Raw genomic sequence first — 15591 nt, forward strand, 5'->3', positions numbered from 1 at the left:
ACTTCTCTTCATCGGCAGCGGTTGCTGTTCTGGTGTATTGGTCCTATGGGGCCTTAGCACGATGATTTCTCGACCTCTACTACAACAAGTTGTGCCCGGCTCCGGTGAGGGAGGGGCGATGACGGCGGCGCGCCTTCGGCTCGCTTCAGTGTTTGTAGTCGTCACTAGGTGGTCTACGAATCTGGATGTAATTTTTATTATTTCTGGTGTTTTTATTGTCATTATTGAAGATGAATAGATTGAAAAAAATTCGGAAAAAAAATACACCATCATCATGTTATGTGCTTTTTTCTCCATTTTTTCCTGTTTAATAATGCACTGTCTTTGAGAAATCGATGAGAAATAAAAGTCTCGCAGCCGGGCCCAAGAGACAACCCTCCGTCTCGCAACCGGGCTTATCCGAGAGCCTAAGCGGGTCACTGGGCCGAGATCGCGGCGGTCCATCGCGCCGATCCCATCCCACCTCCTAGGGTTTCTCCTCGCCCGCAGTGAGATAAGACCCCCTCACACCCCCGCCCGAACGGCTTCTCCCTCCCCCCCCCACGCCGCCGCCGCCGCCCGCCCGCCCGCCCGCTCCGCCGCAGTTGTCCCAAGGTACTGCCAACTCACTTCCGCGCAGATGAGCACGTTCTCGGTTCCGGATCTTCTCACCTCGAGTTTCCTCTGTTCGCTGTGCAGATGGCGGTGCCTCTGCTGAAGAAGGCGATCGTGAAGAAGAGGGTGAAGCACTTCAAGAGGGCGCACAGCGACCGCTACATCGGCCTCAAGGTACCTAGCTCGCTCGCTCTCGCTTCTCTTCCAGAACCGCGCCATTTTTCTAGATGGATTACCCTTGGCTTTGTTCATGTGGGTCTCGGGCGGCTGTCCCGGCCTCCTCTGCTTGCGCTAGATGCGTGGATCTGGTTAATCTACTACTGGCGTCTGAGGAATCGTGGCTACAAAATTGGGCCTGGGGGTGGGTGTTTAGTGAGCACAGTAGGGGACGGTTTTGTTGTTCGATGAACTGTAGTATTGCATTGTGGATTCAATGTCTTATCTTTGCTGTAGACACTACTGATTCGTATGGTACGCCTGTGATGCTAGAAATTTCCTTTCAAGATGTGTTTATGTTCTTGAGAGCTCGTTGTGGAAAACCCCCCTTGTTGTATGGAATCCACTAAGAAAAATTCAAAATGTTTTGAGATCCCACTGCACACTGGTTGAGCCTAGACATACCACGCCGTGACGCCAGGCACATGTGACCGGTGATGTGCACGCATGGAAGAATGGGTGCTAGCGCCGGAAGCAAGGCAAAATCTTGGGCGTTAGACTTAAGACTTGATGCTGTGGCAGCGGAAGGACTATGCAACTTTGTTCTAAATGTTGGGTGTAGCCTTGTGAGTCTGGTCTGGTTATGCATACCTGTTGCATTTAGCATGATGTAAATTAAAATACCATGAAAGCTTGCTAGTTCATCAGTTTCTTCAAGTGTCTTGGACTTTTATCCTGGTGTGCACAGCACTCCTGCGATGTTTCTGGAAAACAAAGTCCGATATCCTCGAATTTGGACGACTCATTTAGCTGAAACTAGTTTCTGCATCATATGCTATCTAGCTGTTGGTGTTATTTGGTTATTCCTTCATAATGTTTTGTATGCTTATGTAATAAATAGTCGCCGTAAAGGATTCAGTATATCGACTGTATTAACAACACATATGTTTTCTGTTTTGTTATTAATAGTTTCATCATCTTATAATACAGTGAATGCTTGGAGACTGGATATGCCCTCTTTGTTTTTTTTTTCCTTTCTGTAGTTGCTGAAATTGCTATCTATTGTGTTAACTAATTCACCTGTTCTGCTCTTATTTATAGCAAAGCTGGCGTAGGCCAAAGGGTATCGACTCCCGCGTCAGGCGGAAGTTCAAGGGATGCACCTTGATGCCCAACATCGGGTATGGTTCAGACAAGAAGACCAGGCACTACCTGCCCAACAAGTTCAAGAAGTTTGTTGTCCACAATGTCTCTGAGCTGGAGCTGCTTATGATGCACAACAGGTATGCATTTCAAAACTACTCACCAAGCTTGATTGCTTATGAGGAGAGCTGCAGTTATCATCTTCCATGTTCCGTGCTTGATCTTGCAGCGTTTGCTAATGACTGTCATCTTTCTCTGAACAGGACCTACTGTGCCGAGATCGCACACAACGTGTCCACACAGAAGCGCAAGGCGATCGTTGAGCGTGCTGCGCAGCTCGACGTCGTGGTCACCAACAAGCTTGCCAGGCTCCGCAGCCAGGAGGACGAGTAAAGCATTATCTAGTCAACTAGTCTTGGTTGCTACCTTTGTAGTAGACATTACATCCCTGTTTGAGAAGAAAAATACTGCCATTTTGCAAGATTTCATGTATGGACCGCCTTTTTGGTGTGAGCAATGGTGAAATGTACTATCTGGTTTTGTCGGTCGCACGTGTTGAATTACGCAAACGTCTTGAAGTATGCACTTGAAATTTGAGTAGAAACCTGTGTGTTGGTTTTCGCTTGTGCCTCGTAACGTTTTGGTTCATGCATTTGCTGTTATTGTTCCTGGAATGTTTTGTGGTGCTGTTGCTATTTCTTCTTACAAGAAAGAAGTTTGGGAATGGCTACACTTCAGTTGCCTGATTTTCAAATTTGGGTCAGTCGATCGTACCGTTGGATGCACATCGAATGGTGGGCAGCCATCTTCTTCCCCAGGCCGCCGCATGGGACGCCAGCTTAACCTCTAGCGACCACCACCCGCGGCCTGCATCGCTGCCCCGCCCTCCTTGGAACCGCACCCCACCGCTGCCTCCAGCCGTCCCTCTAGCCCCGCCCGTGTCTTCTTTTTTTCTCTAGTGAAGCCCCACCACCGCTCCCACCCTAGCGAACTCTCAAAATAGGCTGGCCCCAAATTTGAAAGTCAGGCGACTGACATTTAGCTAATGTGAAGAAGTTTCAGAGAATCTGCTGTCGGTATTTCTTCTTGCCTGAAAGAAGTTTCAGATCAATTACCTTGCAACCAGAGTATCATATGAGTTCTGATTATATCTGTACTAATGTTTGAATCGATGCACTGGTCTGGAATATGGTGCACTGGCACTTGTCAGTTTTGGTTATCCACGCTATACTCATTCAGTTCATCCAAGTAAAAGCCATTGCCGGACGACAGCGATTTGCGCGAGAAATTCGACCCCGGCTCGACAGATTCACATGGGCAAGATAAGATGAAGCCCGGCCGCCGCGCCGGATCACTCGACATGGAGCAGTCAGTCGCTTCCACCACTGATCGGCGCTCACTCGTGGACCTGATCGTCCGCCTCTGGATAACGGGGGGCAAAAGGCAGCGTCCTGGAAGCCATGGACTGATTTTTTCTTCACCTTCTCGTTGGTAGGAATTGTCGAGTTACTGTCCGGGATCGCCGCGACGGCGACGGCCCGCTGAAGCCGCATCTGAATCATTGGATTCGTAATCATCACTCTCTATTTATCCCCTTCGACGCCTTCCCCGTTGATGGGTACACATGGATCGTGACCTGATGCGATTTGCCGGTTTCATGCACGCCTGTTTGAGATGAATTCAGAAACTTTGGCGCGAGAGCAATTCTCTACCGACGCTCGGCAGAAAGAAATACTCCCTCCGTAAAGAAATATAAGAACGTTTAGATCACTAAAGTAGTGATCTAAATGCTCTTATATTTGTTTACAGAGGGAGCACTACGGTATGAGCTCACCTGATGTCTTGATTCTGTACTTCATTGCTGTGAGCATGGTTTCCTTCTAAGCTCTCTGACGGCAGACTCCATGTCCACTGTTTAACGAAAGAAAGCTGCTGCTTCCTGTGAAGAAAAGAGAAAGAAATTGCTCACCCCGATTCCTTTGAAATTACTACAGTATGTCATGGGCAACTGTGTACAAGAATTTGGAGGGAAAGAAACACTTTTGAAATAATGATATTATCAAACCATCTAATACAGTGCTCCATACTGAAAACAAGAAGTGCGGCACAAACACCCCGCGTGGGTCGATACAAAAAAAGGCTTGACACGCCACCAAACAAAAGAGCCAATCGCGAAACACGTGATGTTATATATTGTTTTCTTCTCTTTATATCCATAATTATTCCTAGTATGTTTTTGCATGCGAATTCCTTGTTCTTGTGGCCTATGTGCTTATGTAGTAGCATTTCCGTTGCGTATCAACTGAGACCTACTATATGTTTAGAAAATCTCTTGTTCCAAAAGAGGCCTATTTCCCTCCCCTTTTCCGGCCGGACCGCTCACATTTCGGGGCAACATCTGAGCTATCAGCCTTATCGTAGCATGCATCCGTTCTTGATGCCATCATAACTGTTTGAATTGAGATATATAGGGCCTTCCCTGATTGAGTGATTGAGAGCTCGACGACGACGACGACATCGATGACAGACGCACCGGTGTTCGTCCGTCGGGCACGTCGCGCGACTCCTCTCCATGGAACGAGCAGCACTGGCCAGTGGGAGAGAAGGAGAGGGACTTGTATTATGAAATTTTGGTGCCCGTCAGCGGGGTGAACATGTGACACGAGAGGAGGAGCGCAAGAGGAGGCCGGCTGTACCATTTGGCCATCATTGTGTAGCCCCTCAAGCCACCGGGCATTCAATTTTTAAGGCCGGCGGATATATATTGCAGGGGGTCGGCGAGTTCGGCGGGCGACGGCGATCGAAGAGCCGTGACGTCTCGGTGATTCGTATCGAATGTATGGGAGGAGTAAACTCTACTATAGCTTGCTGGTTTCAGTTAATAGACAACAGTTGAGCAGTGCCTTGCTCCGGGGTCCAAATTCATGTCGTTTTTCAACGTCGACATGGGTTACAGAAGTACTCCCTCGGCCCCAAAATATGTTGCTGACTTAATACAACTTTGCACTAAAGTTGTATTGAACGGGCGACACTTATCTTGGGACGGAGGGAGTATGTGTTTTGACCATTCAGTTTCATGCTAATATTTTCTTAGATTTTAAATTAGGTAAATATCATGAAAATGTATTACAAGATAATTTCCTGAAAGCGACAGTACTACATAGTACTCCCCCTGTCTTAAAATGTAAGACGTTTTTTGACACTATCATACTTGCGGAGGGAGTATGAGATAAGAAGATACACTAGAACTTTACATGAGATACGGAAACACCTCCCGTCAATATCTAGCACCCGTTTAAAATATGAAGTAAGAAAAAAGATTATGGAAGTATAGATCCGAAGACGGAGCACGATCACTGATTGAGTATTTGAGACGTATCTTTGTGGACCATGTTCTGAAGCAAAGTTTTCAGTGCAGTGCCGCCTATTCAAGCACAGTGGCACCACTAGTGTGTTGACAGGCAGGGGTATCTCTCCATGTAGTACTACAAAAGAATACAGTGGCCCATACATGCAGATACAGCGGCGGGCGGCCCACCGTCTCCAGCTTCACAAGGTATTCCATTCTTGTACGAAAGGGCGTCCATCCTGGGGTCTCCGGTGCAGTGCACATACTCAGCTCATGCGGTTCAATTCGTGAGCTGTGTATGCAGCCATCAGTCTCCCGGACAGCCTGTTGCTCGCTCGCTGACGACAATGACAATGCCGCAACAGTCCCGCGATTCAACCCGGGTTTTTCCTCGGGTCTGAAGCGACTATGAGAGAAAATTAATACTCCTTGGTCCTAAAATATAACTTTATCTTAAAGTTAGTACAAAATTAAGGCACTTGTTTTTTTGAGACGGCGGAAGTATTATCGAAGCCGATAGAGGGCGACGTGGAACCTAAAGGCCTCAGCCTGATGCTGATGCCGCACTAGTAGTAAGCAGTACACTTCGCCGTAACGTAACCTTAGAGCAAGCTCAAGCAAATTACAGCTACCATGTTCAGAGAAATGGATTTCAGTTCAACAAAAAATAATCTTTTAACTGTGTGCATCTTCCGATGCAGAGGCCGAGAGGGTTTCCCGCCGTGCTCCGGCGAAAAGAGAAACACGGCCTGAGTAGAAACTAAAACTTTTTATTTTATTTTGAGAAAGCTGGATACTACTCCAAAATGAGATCCAGCGGAGAGCGGATAAAAGGGACGGGTAACCTACCAGAGCTGGGAGACAGCGACGCCCCTCGCCTCTTCTCCTACGTGCACCACGACATGCAACAACTAGTGGTAACTTGTACTACCATTTCTGCCTGCGCAGGTGAAAATGTGATGTGGAGTCCATCTCAGAAAAGAAGGAATGCTGCTGGTGATAGTGAAATGAGAATTTCTGATGAGGATTAAAAGGTTCCAACAGCTGCAAGTCTGCAAGTCGCATGCTACACCCTCCGTTCACTGTTTTAGGACGTTTCAGATATTTCAATATAGACTAATACGGACCGAAATGGGCAAACAAACACGCCAAAACGCGTCTGTATACTTCCAATTCAGAAGAAAAGTTAAAACATCTTGTAATGTTGAAAGGAAAGGAGAGAGTGTCTATTATGAACTTAAAGCTGGCGATAAGTCGCTGTTCACTGTGATTGGTGAGCATTCAGCAAGTACCGAAATGAGTGAACAACACGCTAAAACGTGATTGATAACTCACTGTTCGCTGTGATTGATGAGCATTCAGCAAGCACCACTTAACTGTAATTTGGCGGCTCAATCATTGGGCTGTAAAACAGTACAGAACATATATATGCATTGGTACTTGGTACTCCCTCTGTAAACTAATATAAGAGCGTTTAGATTACTAAAATAGTGTTCTAAACACTCTTACATTAGTTTACGGAGGGAGTAGTATATATGCTGAGGATAAATATGTCCATAATTGCCATTTCCACGACAAATGCAAAATAGAAGTACACGGTAGTAGTATCGTCCCAATATCCGCCGAGTTCTTACACATTAGGAGAGATTATGGTGATTCTAAATATTTTCACCATATCTAAGTACGTGATTTACTACTTTTCGAGACCATATGATCTCATCGACACGAGAAGAATCAAGCAGGATGGTAGTTCAGCCGGGATTCTTTCTAGTATCCACGATACCGGCCGTCTTGGTACCATTCGGCATCGGATGTGGATGATCAAATCAGTTCTCAGTCCGGAAGTCAAAAGACCGTTAGCTTAGGAGCTTCACTCGCCATACTTTTCTTATGTACAAAAATATGGGCCTTGGTGATTATCAGTGATCCTGTGATCGTCTAGAACTCAATCTCTGGATGATCTGCTGCTTGTAGCTGACCTGCGTAAGTCAGAACCACACAAAGCTGTTAGTCCAAAGTGAATTACCAAGGCGTGCAGCAAGCAATGATCCATTATAATCCGCTATAGGAACCATCGAAATTCGGTGCCGAACCTGCATTCTCCTGGCTTTGCTCGTGGTCCATATGGAGCCCATTTTGCGCACTCGCCTCCCAGAAATCCTGCTGCTGAGAAGAAGAGGTAAAGAGTGTCAGGATCAGATGCATATTAACTATCTTAATTGAGTAGGTATATTGCAATTTTCCAGGCAATCAACAATCACCTGTTTTTGAAAAGGGTACTGCGGTGCGTGCGGTAGAGCCATGTCTAACAGACCCATGGAGCATTGGTTCTCCATAGCACCCGAACTGAAGGACTGGTAAAGGTCTGCTTGGTCACACAATGGGTACACCGTGCCAGCACTCTCCAATGGAAACACCGTGCTCGCCGAGGGGTCAAGTGCTTGGTTCATCTGGATATACAGAGGAAACAGCATGTTAGAGGCAGATTGTTTCATAGAGCCAAAGCACAAGATATATGAGATAAACTCAAGCTCACATCTTTGTGTAGGAGGTTAGACAAGGTGTCGAAGTCAAGTTGCGGGTTCACGGTCGAGAGCTTCATGGACAAGAACTGAAAGAGTAAAACAGCAAAAGGATTAGAGAATTCGCCGAGAGTTACATACTATTTTGGTACCGTGACCAATTGTGTGTCGCGTCTAACCTCGACTTGCTGCTGCAGCGATTGAACATAGTTTATGATCTCATCGAGCATGAGGGCTTTGCCAATCACCTGCAAATGGGAATTTCTACAAATTAGACAAACTATAGAGATGGTAACAAGTGACACTTGCACACAACAAAGCTATGTTCCCATTTTCTGGATGGAATATTTTGATACCTTGTTACATCCTGGCACCAGGTCCTGGAGCATCTTCATCTTGAGGGTGATCTTCTCTCTTCTGACCTGTCATATGAACCCACAATTGAGGACAGCGTGTAAAAAATTGTACTGACAACTTTTCATTCAGGCAAGTAAAAGAGACGCGGAGAGTAAAATTAGAGTATTTACCCTCTCAGCAAGGCTGTGGCTGTCGGTCGCCTGGCCTCTCCTGGCCCGGACATGGACGTAGTCCCTGGGCGGCTCGTCCGCCGCCGGCTGCTTGGACTTGGAGCCCTTGCCCTTGGCCTGCTTGCGGCCTCGCTCCCCGCCGGCCGACCCATCGCTGGCCGTGGCCGCCTCCTCCTCCACCTTGGGCCTCACAGTCTCCTCCTCAATTTTGCATTTCTTCGAGTCCGGCCCCGTCGGCTCTCCCATCTGCAAACCAAATTCCGGCGTCATCTTCGGGTAGAACCAACCAGCGGGCTAATGCACGGTATAATTTCCTCAACAACCGAAAATAAATGAAATCCATGGAGCAAGAACTCACCTTGGCGAAACAGGACGCGGCCTCTTTGCCCTTGCCGGCGCCCGCGGCCGGCGCCTTCCGCTTCCTGGCATTCGCGCCGTACGCCCACGCCGGGTCGGAGACGGAGGAGCCCTCCCTGGACGCGGCGCCGAGCTCGCAGCCGCCGGTCCCCTCCGCGGCCCCGAACTGACCGCCGCCGCCCAAGCCGGGCATCCCGGCCGCCCGGTCCCCGAACATCGCCGCGAGCCCCGCGGCGCCAGCGCCACCGGCGCCACAGAGCGTCTCGAAGAAGCCGGCGTCGAGGCCCGGCACGCCGAAGTCGAGCCCCGCGGAGCCCATGAGCAGGCCGGAGACGTAGTCGCCGTCCATCGCGCGCTCGATCGGCGAGCAGAGGGAGGAGAAGAGACCGGCCGCGATGATTGCGCAGGAAGGAAGCGACGGAAGGGAGGGTGAGGGCAAGAAGTGGACTTGGGGAAAGTGGGTGCGGGGGGCGAGGGCGAGGACGGTAGGTGGGTGTGGAGGGGATTCCGCGGATTGATTTATAGAAAGGGGCTGTGGAGCCGGCCCTTGCCCAGCGCGGCGGAGGGGAGGGGAGGAGTGGAGATGCTTGCGGCGGTGGGCTACCCGCTACCGTGGGTGGCTGGACGGAGGTCAAAACAAAAGAGACGGACGGGGGTGGTGGTGGCAGGGGGTAACCATGCCCGTAAGACGCTGCAGGGGCGGAGACACCGCTCCGGGATTTCCGCTCCGGGGAGGGTGCTGACGGCGATGGGTTTCACGGTTCTGTTTTTCTTTACCCCCGTTCGACTGCCGGGGGTAGGGCGGGCCGCTGTCATGCCGCCGCAAACACGAACGCGACCGCACTGATTACTGCCAAAATCACGGATGGGGTTTGTAAAGCGCGCTTCCTCCAATTTCTATCAGTGCGCCACTAAATTTGCGAGCACCGCGTCATGTCGTGCTCCGACTCACAAAAAACCCTTGTTTTTTTCTTCTTTGATTGATGATTGATTGATAAAAGGGCAGAGATTACTCTTCTAATCTTCTATCAATATCGGGTCAGGGATTGCTGAGAAATCTCTTCTTCTTAATCAATGAAAATGGCAATCTTTTGCCTTGTTTAAAAAAAAAATTCGGAGCAGGAATTACTCTTCCGTAGGTCACTGCAATTATTTTTTAAAGAAGGATTTGCGAGTATTTTTTCCAAATATTCCGATAGTACAATGTTCAAAACACATCCGACCGACTGCAGGACAACGGCAGTCAGATGAACCTGGTGAAATTAGTCAAATCCCGTTATAATGACAAGTTATTCATTTTCTTGCTACGTCGTCCTGCCATCATTATAAAGCGAGAGAAGTGCATATTTCAACCCCAGACATTTGCCCTAGTCTAATTTACAACCCCGAACTCCAATACCGTCTAAATTACAGCCCCAACTCTCAAAACCGGCCAGGATTCAACATTTCTCTCCCAGTTGACCAGTTTTGACCCATTGACTGGTCAATAGTAAATTAAAAAACTGAAAAAAAATACGACTTTTGTCACCGGGTGAACACTAGATTCAAAAAAACAGTTGAAAAAAAATAAAATTCCCCTTTTTTTCACCGGGTGAACAGTAAATAAAAAAAATAAAATGTTCACAAATATCCACATTTTTGCATTGAAGATGACTCAAAGCGTGAGGTCCGTGCCAATTTTCATCACGTTCGGACATCTGAATAGCTTTCAGCAAAAAAACGGCCCGAACAGTCCACGAAAAGTTAACAGTTTCACAGACCCCACATTTCTCTTTTTTGCCGAGAGCTACTCAGATATCCAAACAAGCTGAAAATTGGCACGGACATTCACGCACACAAATCATCTTTTTTGAATTTTGTGTGTTTTTTTAATTACTGTTCACCTGGTGAAAATAATCGAAATTATTTTTTGTTTTTTAATCCACTATTCACCTTGTGAAAAATCAATTTTTTTATTACTGTTCACCCAGTCAACCGGTCAAAACCCATCAACTAGGTCAAAACTGGTAAACAGGGAGAGAAGGGTTGAATCCTGGCCAGTTTTGAGAGTTGGGGGTTGTAATTTAGATGGTATTGGAGCTTGGGGTTGTAAATTAGACTAGGGCAAGAGTTCGAGGTTGAAATATGCACTTCTCTCTTATAAAGCCACTTTTTTAAATAGAAGAGGTGAAGAAAAAGCCTTTTCTTTTTACAAAGCCTATTGCCACAACCTCCTATCGCTAAAATGTGCGTTGCATTGCTCGTCAACCGTCGTGCCTGATACGTCTCCAACGTATCTATAATTTTTTATTGTTCCATGCTATTATATTATCAGTTTTGGATGTTTAATGGGCTTTATTATACACTTTTATATTATTTTTGGGACTAACCTATTAACCGAAGGTCTAGTGCAAGTTGCTGTTTTTTTTGCCTATTTCAGTGTTTCGCAGAAAAAGAATATCAAACGGAATCCAAACGGAATGAAACCTTCGGGAGAGTGATTTTTGGAAAACAAACGTGATCCAGAGGACTTGGAGTGGACGTCAAGAAAGAAGCGAGGAGGCCACGAGGCAGGGAGGCGCGCCCCCACCCTCGTGGGCCCCTCGCAGCTCCACCGACCTACTTCTTCCTCCTATATATACCCATATACCCCGAAAACATCAAGGAGCACCACGAAACCCTATTTCCACCGCCGCAACATTCTGTACCCATGAGATCCCATCTTGGGGCCTTTTCCGGCGCTCCGCCGGAGGGAGAATCAATCACGGAGGGCTTCTACATCAATACCATAGCCTCTCCGATGATGTGTGAGTAGTTTACCACAGACCTTCGGGTCCATAGTTATTAGCTAGATGGCTTCTTCTCTCTCTTTGGATCTCAATACAAAGTTCCCCTCGATCTTCTTGGAGATCTATTCGATGTAATTCTTTTTGCGGTGTGTTTGTCGAGATCCGATGAATTGTGGGTTTATGATCAAGATTATCTATGAACAATATTTGAATTTTCTCTGAATTCTTTTATGTCACTAGTAGAAAAAGAGTCAAATGTGAAGCACATTAGTGCCGGTTTGATTTTGAGCCGGCACTAATGTGTCCATTAGTGCCGGTTCCAACGGCTAGGCCGGCGGAGATCATTAGTACCGGTTCGTGAGCAACCTTTTGTACCGTTTCGTGTCACGAACCGGTACTAATGATGCTGCGTCAGGCTGTGGTCAGGCTGGGGCCCCACGGGCACCTTTAGTACCGGTTCGTGCCATGAACCGGTACTATAGTTTCTTAGTAAGCTGTTTTTTAGTCCCACCTCGCGAAGAGAGAGGCACTAGGAGCGGTTTGTAAGCCCTGAGTGCAGAGACGATGAAGGAGAGGCGCAATGCTCATCTGCACGTTGCTTAGCTTTAAGCCTTGAGGAATAGTGTAGACTGCACGGAGCTATGTGCAGTGCAGTTTGCACTATTCCGAAAGGGTTGAAGCTAATTAACGAGCATTGTGCCTCTTTTTTTTATCTTTAATAACTTATTACAACTCCAGACTTCTTGTGTTACGGCAGAAACTGGACGCACTTCGTGTACAAACTGGACAATCTCTTTCGAAGTATCAGGGTTTCTGACAAGAACTCATCTGTTACATGGGCACTTCATTTTTTTAAACTTATTACAACTCCAGACTTTTTTGCGTTCCGTACACACCATTCAAAGCGACGTCATCAATTTCCAACACGTTCTGACATCATTTGCTGTTTTTCAGTCATTTGAACTCCAGCCTATTTTTGCATTCAGTATGCATCATTCAAAGCGACGTCATCAATTTCCAACACGTTCTGACATCATTTGCTGTTTTTCAGTCATTTACCGATTTGTTTAGGGAGCTAAATGACGGTGAAATTGAAAATCACTACAAAATGAACTCTGAAAATGTTGGAACTTGGCATGGTATCATCATTTCGCCCGCATAGCATGTGCAAAAGAGTAGAGAGGGTCACGGCGAAAACTGGACGCACCTCGTGTACAAACTGGACAATCTTTTTCGGAGTATCAGGGTTTCGGACGAGAACTCATCTGTTACACGGGCACTTCAATGTTTTTTAAACTTATTTGAACTCCAGCCTATTTTTGCGTTCAGTATGCATATTTCAAAGCGACTTCATCAATTTCCAACATGTTCTGACATCATTTGCTGTTTTTCAGTCATTTACTGATTTGTTTAGGGAGCTAAATGACGGTGAAATTGAAAATCACTACAAAATGAACTCTGAAAATGTTGGAACTTGGCATGGTATCATCATTTCGCCCGCATAACATGTGCAAAAGAGTAGAGAGGGTCACAGCGAAAACTGGACGCACCTCGTGTACAAACTGGACAATCTATTTCGGAGTATTAGGGTTTCGGACGAAAACTCATCTGTTACACGGGCACTTCAATATTTTTTAAACTTATTTGAACTCCGGCCTATTTTTGCGTTCAGTATGCATCATTCAAACCGACGTCATCAATTTCCAACACGTTCTGACATCATTTGCTGTTTTTCAGTCATTTACCGATTTGTTTAGGGAGCTAAATGACGGTGAAATTGAAAATCACTACAAAATGAACTCTGAAAATATTGGAACTTGGCATGGTATCATCATTTCGCCCGCATAACATGTGCAAAAGAGTAGAGAGGGTCACAGCGAAAACTGGACGCACCTCGTGTACAAACTGGACAATCTCTTTCGGAGTATCAGGGTTTCGGAAGAGAACTCATCTGTTACACGGGCACTTCAATGTTTTTTAAACTTATTTGAAATCCAGCCTATTTTTGCGTTCAGTATGCATCATTCAAAGCGACGTCATCAATTTCCAACACGTTCTGACATCATTTGCTGTTTTTCAGTCATTTGAACTCCAGCCTATTTTTGCATTCAGTATGCATCATTCAAAGCGACGTCATCAATTTTCAACACGTTCTGACATCATTTGCTGTTTTTCAGTCATTTACCGATTTGTTTAGGGAGCTAAATGACGGTGAAATTGAAAATCACTACAAAATGAACTCTGAAAATGTTGGAACTTGGCATGGTATCATCATTTCACCCGCATAGCATGTGCAAAAGAGTAGAGAGGGTCACGGCGAAAACTGGACGCACCTCGTGTACAAACTGGACAATCTCTTTCGGAGTATCAGGGTTTCGGACGAGAACTCATCTGTTACACGGGCACTTCAATGTTTTTTAAACTTATTTGAACTCCAGCCTATTTTTGCGTTCAGTATGCATCATTCAAAGCCACGTCATTAATTTCCAACACGTTCTGACATCATTTGCTGTTTTTCAGTCATTTACCGATTTGTTTAGGAAGCTAAATGACGGTGAAATTGAAAATCACTACAAAATGAACTCTGAAAATGTTGAAACTTGGCATGGTATCATCATTTCGCCCGCATAGCATGTGCAAAAGAGTAGAGAGGGTCACGGCGAAAACTGGACGCACCTCGTGTACAAACTGGACAATCTCTTTCGGAGTATCAGGGTTTCGGAAGAGAACTCATCTGTTACACGGGCACTTCAATGTTTTTTAAACTTATTTGAAATCCAGCCTATTTTTGCGTTCAGTATGCATCATTCAAAGCGACGTCATCAATTTCCAACACGTTCTGACATCATTTGCTGTTTTTCAGTCATTTACCGATTTGTTTAGGGAGCTAAATGACGGTGAAATTGAAAATCACTACAAAATGAACTCTGAAAATATTGGAACTTGGCATGGTATCATCATTTCGCCCGCATAGCATGTGCAAAAGAGTAGAGAGGGTCACGGCGAAAACTGGACGCACCTCGTGTACAAACTGGACAATCTCTTTCGGAGTATCAGGGTTTCGGACGAGAACTCATCTGTTACACGGGCACTTCAATGTTTTTTAAACTTATTTGAACTCCAGCCTATTTTTGCATTCAGTATGCATCATTCAAAGCGACGTCATCAATTTCCAACATGTTCTGACATCATTTGCTGTTTTTCAGTCATTTACCGATTTGTTTAGGGAGCTAAATGACGGTGAAATTGAAAATCACTACAAAATGAACTCTGAAAATGTTGGAACTTGGCATGGTATCATCATTTCGCCCGCATAGCATGTGCAAAAGAGTAGAGAGGGTCACGGCGAAAACTGGACGCACCTCGTGTACAAACTGGACAATCTTTTTCGGAGTATCAGGGTTTCGGACGAGAACTCATCTGTTACATGGGCACTTCAATGCTTTTTAAACTTATTTGAACTCCGGCCTATTTTTGCGTTCAGTATGCATCATTCAAAGCGACATCATAAATTTCCAACACGTTCTGGCATCATTTGCTGTTTTTCAGTCATTTACCGATTTGTTTAGGGAGCTAAATGACGGTGAAATTGAAAATCACTACAAAATAAACTCTGAAAATGTTGGAACTTGGCATGGAATCATCATTTCGCCCGCATAGCATGTGCAAAAGAGTAGAGAGGGTCACGGCGAAAACTGGACGCACCTCGTGTACAAACTGGACAATCTCTTTCGGAGTATCAGGGTTTCGGACGAGAACTCATCTGTTACACAGGCACTTCAATGTTTTTTAAACTTATTTGAACTCCGGCCTATTTTTGCGTTCAGTATGCATCATTCAAAGCGACGTCATCAATTTTCAACACGTTCTGACATCATTTGCTGTTTTTCAGTCATTTACCGATTTGTTTAGGGAGCTAAATGACGGTGAAATTGAAAATCACTACAAAATGAACTCTGAAAATGTTGGAACTTGGTATGGTATCATCATTTCGCCCGCATAGCATGTGCAAAAGAGTAGAGAGGGTCACGGCGAAAACTGGACGCACCTCGTGTACAAACTGGACAATCTCTTTCGGAGTATCAGGGTTTCGGACGAGAACTCATCTGTTACACGGGCACTTCAATGCTTTTTAAACTTATTTGAACTCCAGCCTATTTTTGCGTTCGGTATGC

At 45.9% G+C, this 15591-nt stretch overlaps 2 protein-coding genes across 5 annotated transcripts; one reads left to right on the forward strand and one right to left on the reverse strand.

Annotated features, from left to right (window-relative positions):
- The first annotated feature begins 477 nt into the window (after positions 1–477).
- Positions 478–2497, forward strand: LOC109781522 (large ribosomal subunit protein eL32z). Its single transcript, XM_020340121.4, has 4 exons — positions 478–594; positions 679–768; positions 1852–2033; positions 2157–2497. The coding sequence occupies exons 2-4, from the start codon at positions 679–681 to the stop codon at positions 2284–2286; spliced, it is 402 nt and encodes a 133-aa protein (XP_020195710.1). The 5' UTR covers positions 478–594; the 3' UTR covers positions 2287–2497.
- Positions 2498–6793: 4296 nt separating this feature from the next.
- On the reverse strand, positions 6794–9341 carry LOC109781521 (uncharacterized). 4 transcript variants are annotated; one of them, XM_020340117.4, is made up of 8 exons: positions 8650–9341; positions 8292–8537; positions 8121–8186; positions 7944–8012; positions 7779–7853; positions 7504–7692; positions 7315–7408; positions 6794–7221 (listed from the first exon to the last, which is right to left on the reverse strand). In XM_020340117.4, exons 1-8 carry the CDS (start codon positions 8995–8997, stop codon positions 7181–7183), a joined length of 1128 nt encoding a protein of 375 aa, XP_020195706.1. In that variant the 5' UTR covers positions 8998–9341; the 3' UTR covers positions 6794–7180. The 4 variants fall into 4 exon arrangements, with proteins under 4 accessions (XP_020195706.1, XP_020195709.1, XP_020195707.1 ...); XM_020340120.4 differs by having other exon boundaries at positions 7336–7405; positions 8650–9305; XM_020340118.4 differs by having other exon boundaries at positions 7315–7405; positions 8650–9305.
- Positions 9342–15591: the final 6250 nt, after the last annotated feature.

This window comes from Aegilops tauschii, chromosome 5 (assembly GCF_002575655.3).
Source record: "Aegilops tauschii subsp. strangulata cultivar AL8/78 chromosome 5, Aet v6.0, whole genome shotgun sequence".
Taxonomy (NCBI): domain Eukaryota; kingdom Viridiplantae; phylum Streptophyta; class Magnoliopsida; order Poales; family Poaceae; genus Aegilops; species Aegilops tauschii.

Coding starts and splice junctions, on each gene's coding strand:
- LOC109781522 (XM_020340121.4), top strand. CDS start 679: ATGGCGGTGCCTCTGCTGAAGAAGGCGATCGTGAAGAAGAGGGTGAAG. Junction 769..1,851: donor ACCGCTACATCGGCCTCAAG/GTACCTAGCTCG, acceptor TCTTATTTATAG/CAAAGCTGGCGTAGGCCAAA. Junction 2,034..2,156: donor CTGCTTATGATGCACAACAG/GTATGCATTTCA, acceptor TTCTCTGAACAG/GACCTACTGTGCCGAGATCG.
- LOC109781521 (XM_020340117.4), bottom strand. CDS start 8,997: ATGGACGGCGACTACGTCTCCGGCCTGCTCATGGGCTCCGCGGGGCTC. Junction 8,538..8,649: donor CCGCGTCCTGTTTCGCCAAG/GTGAGTTCTTGC, acceptor TTTGGTTTGCAG/ATGGGAGAGCCGACGGGGCC. Junction 7,854..7,943: donor CGCTGCAGCAGCAAGTCGAG/GTTAGACGCGAC, acceptor TTACTCTTTCAG/TTCTTGTCCATGAAGCTCTC.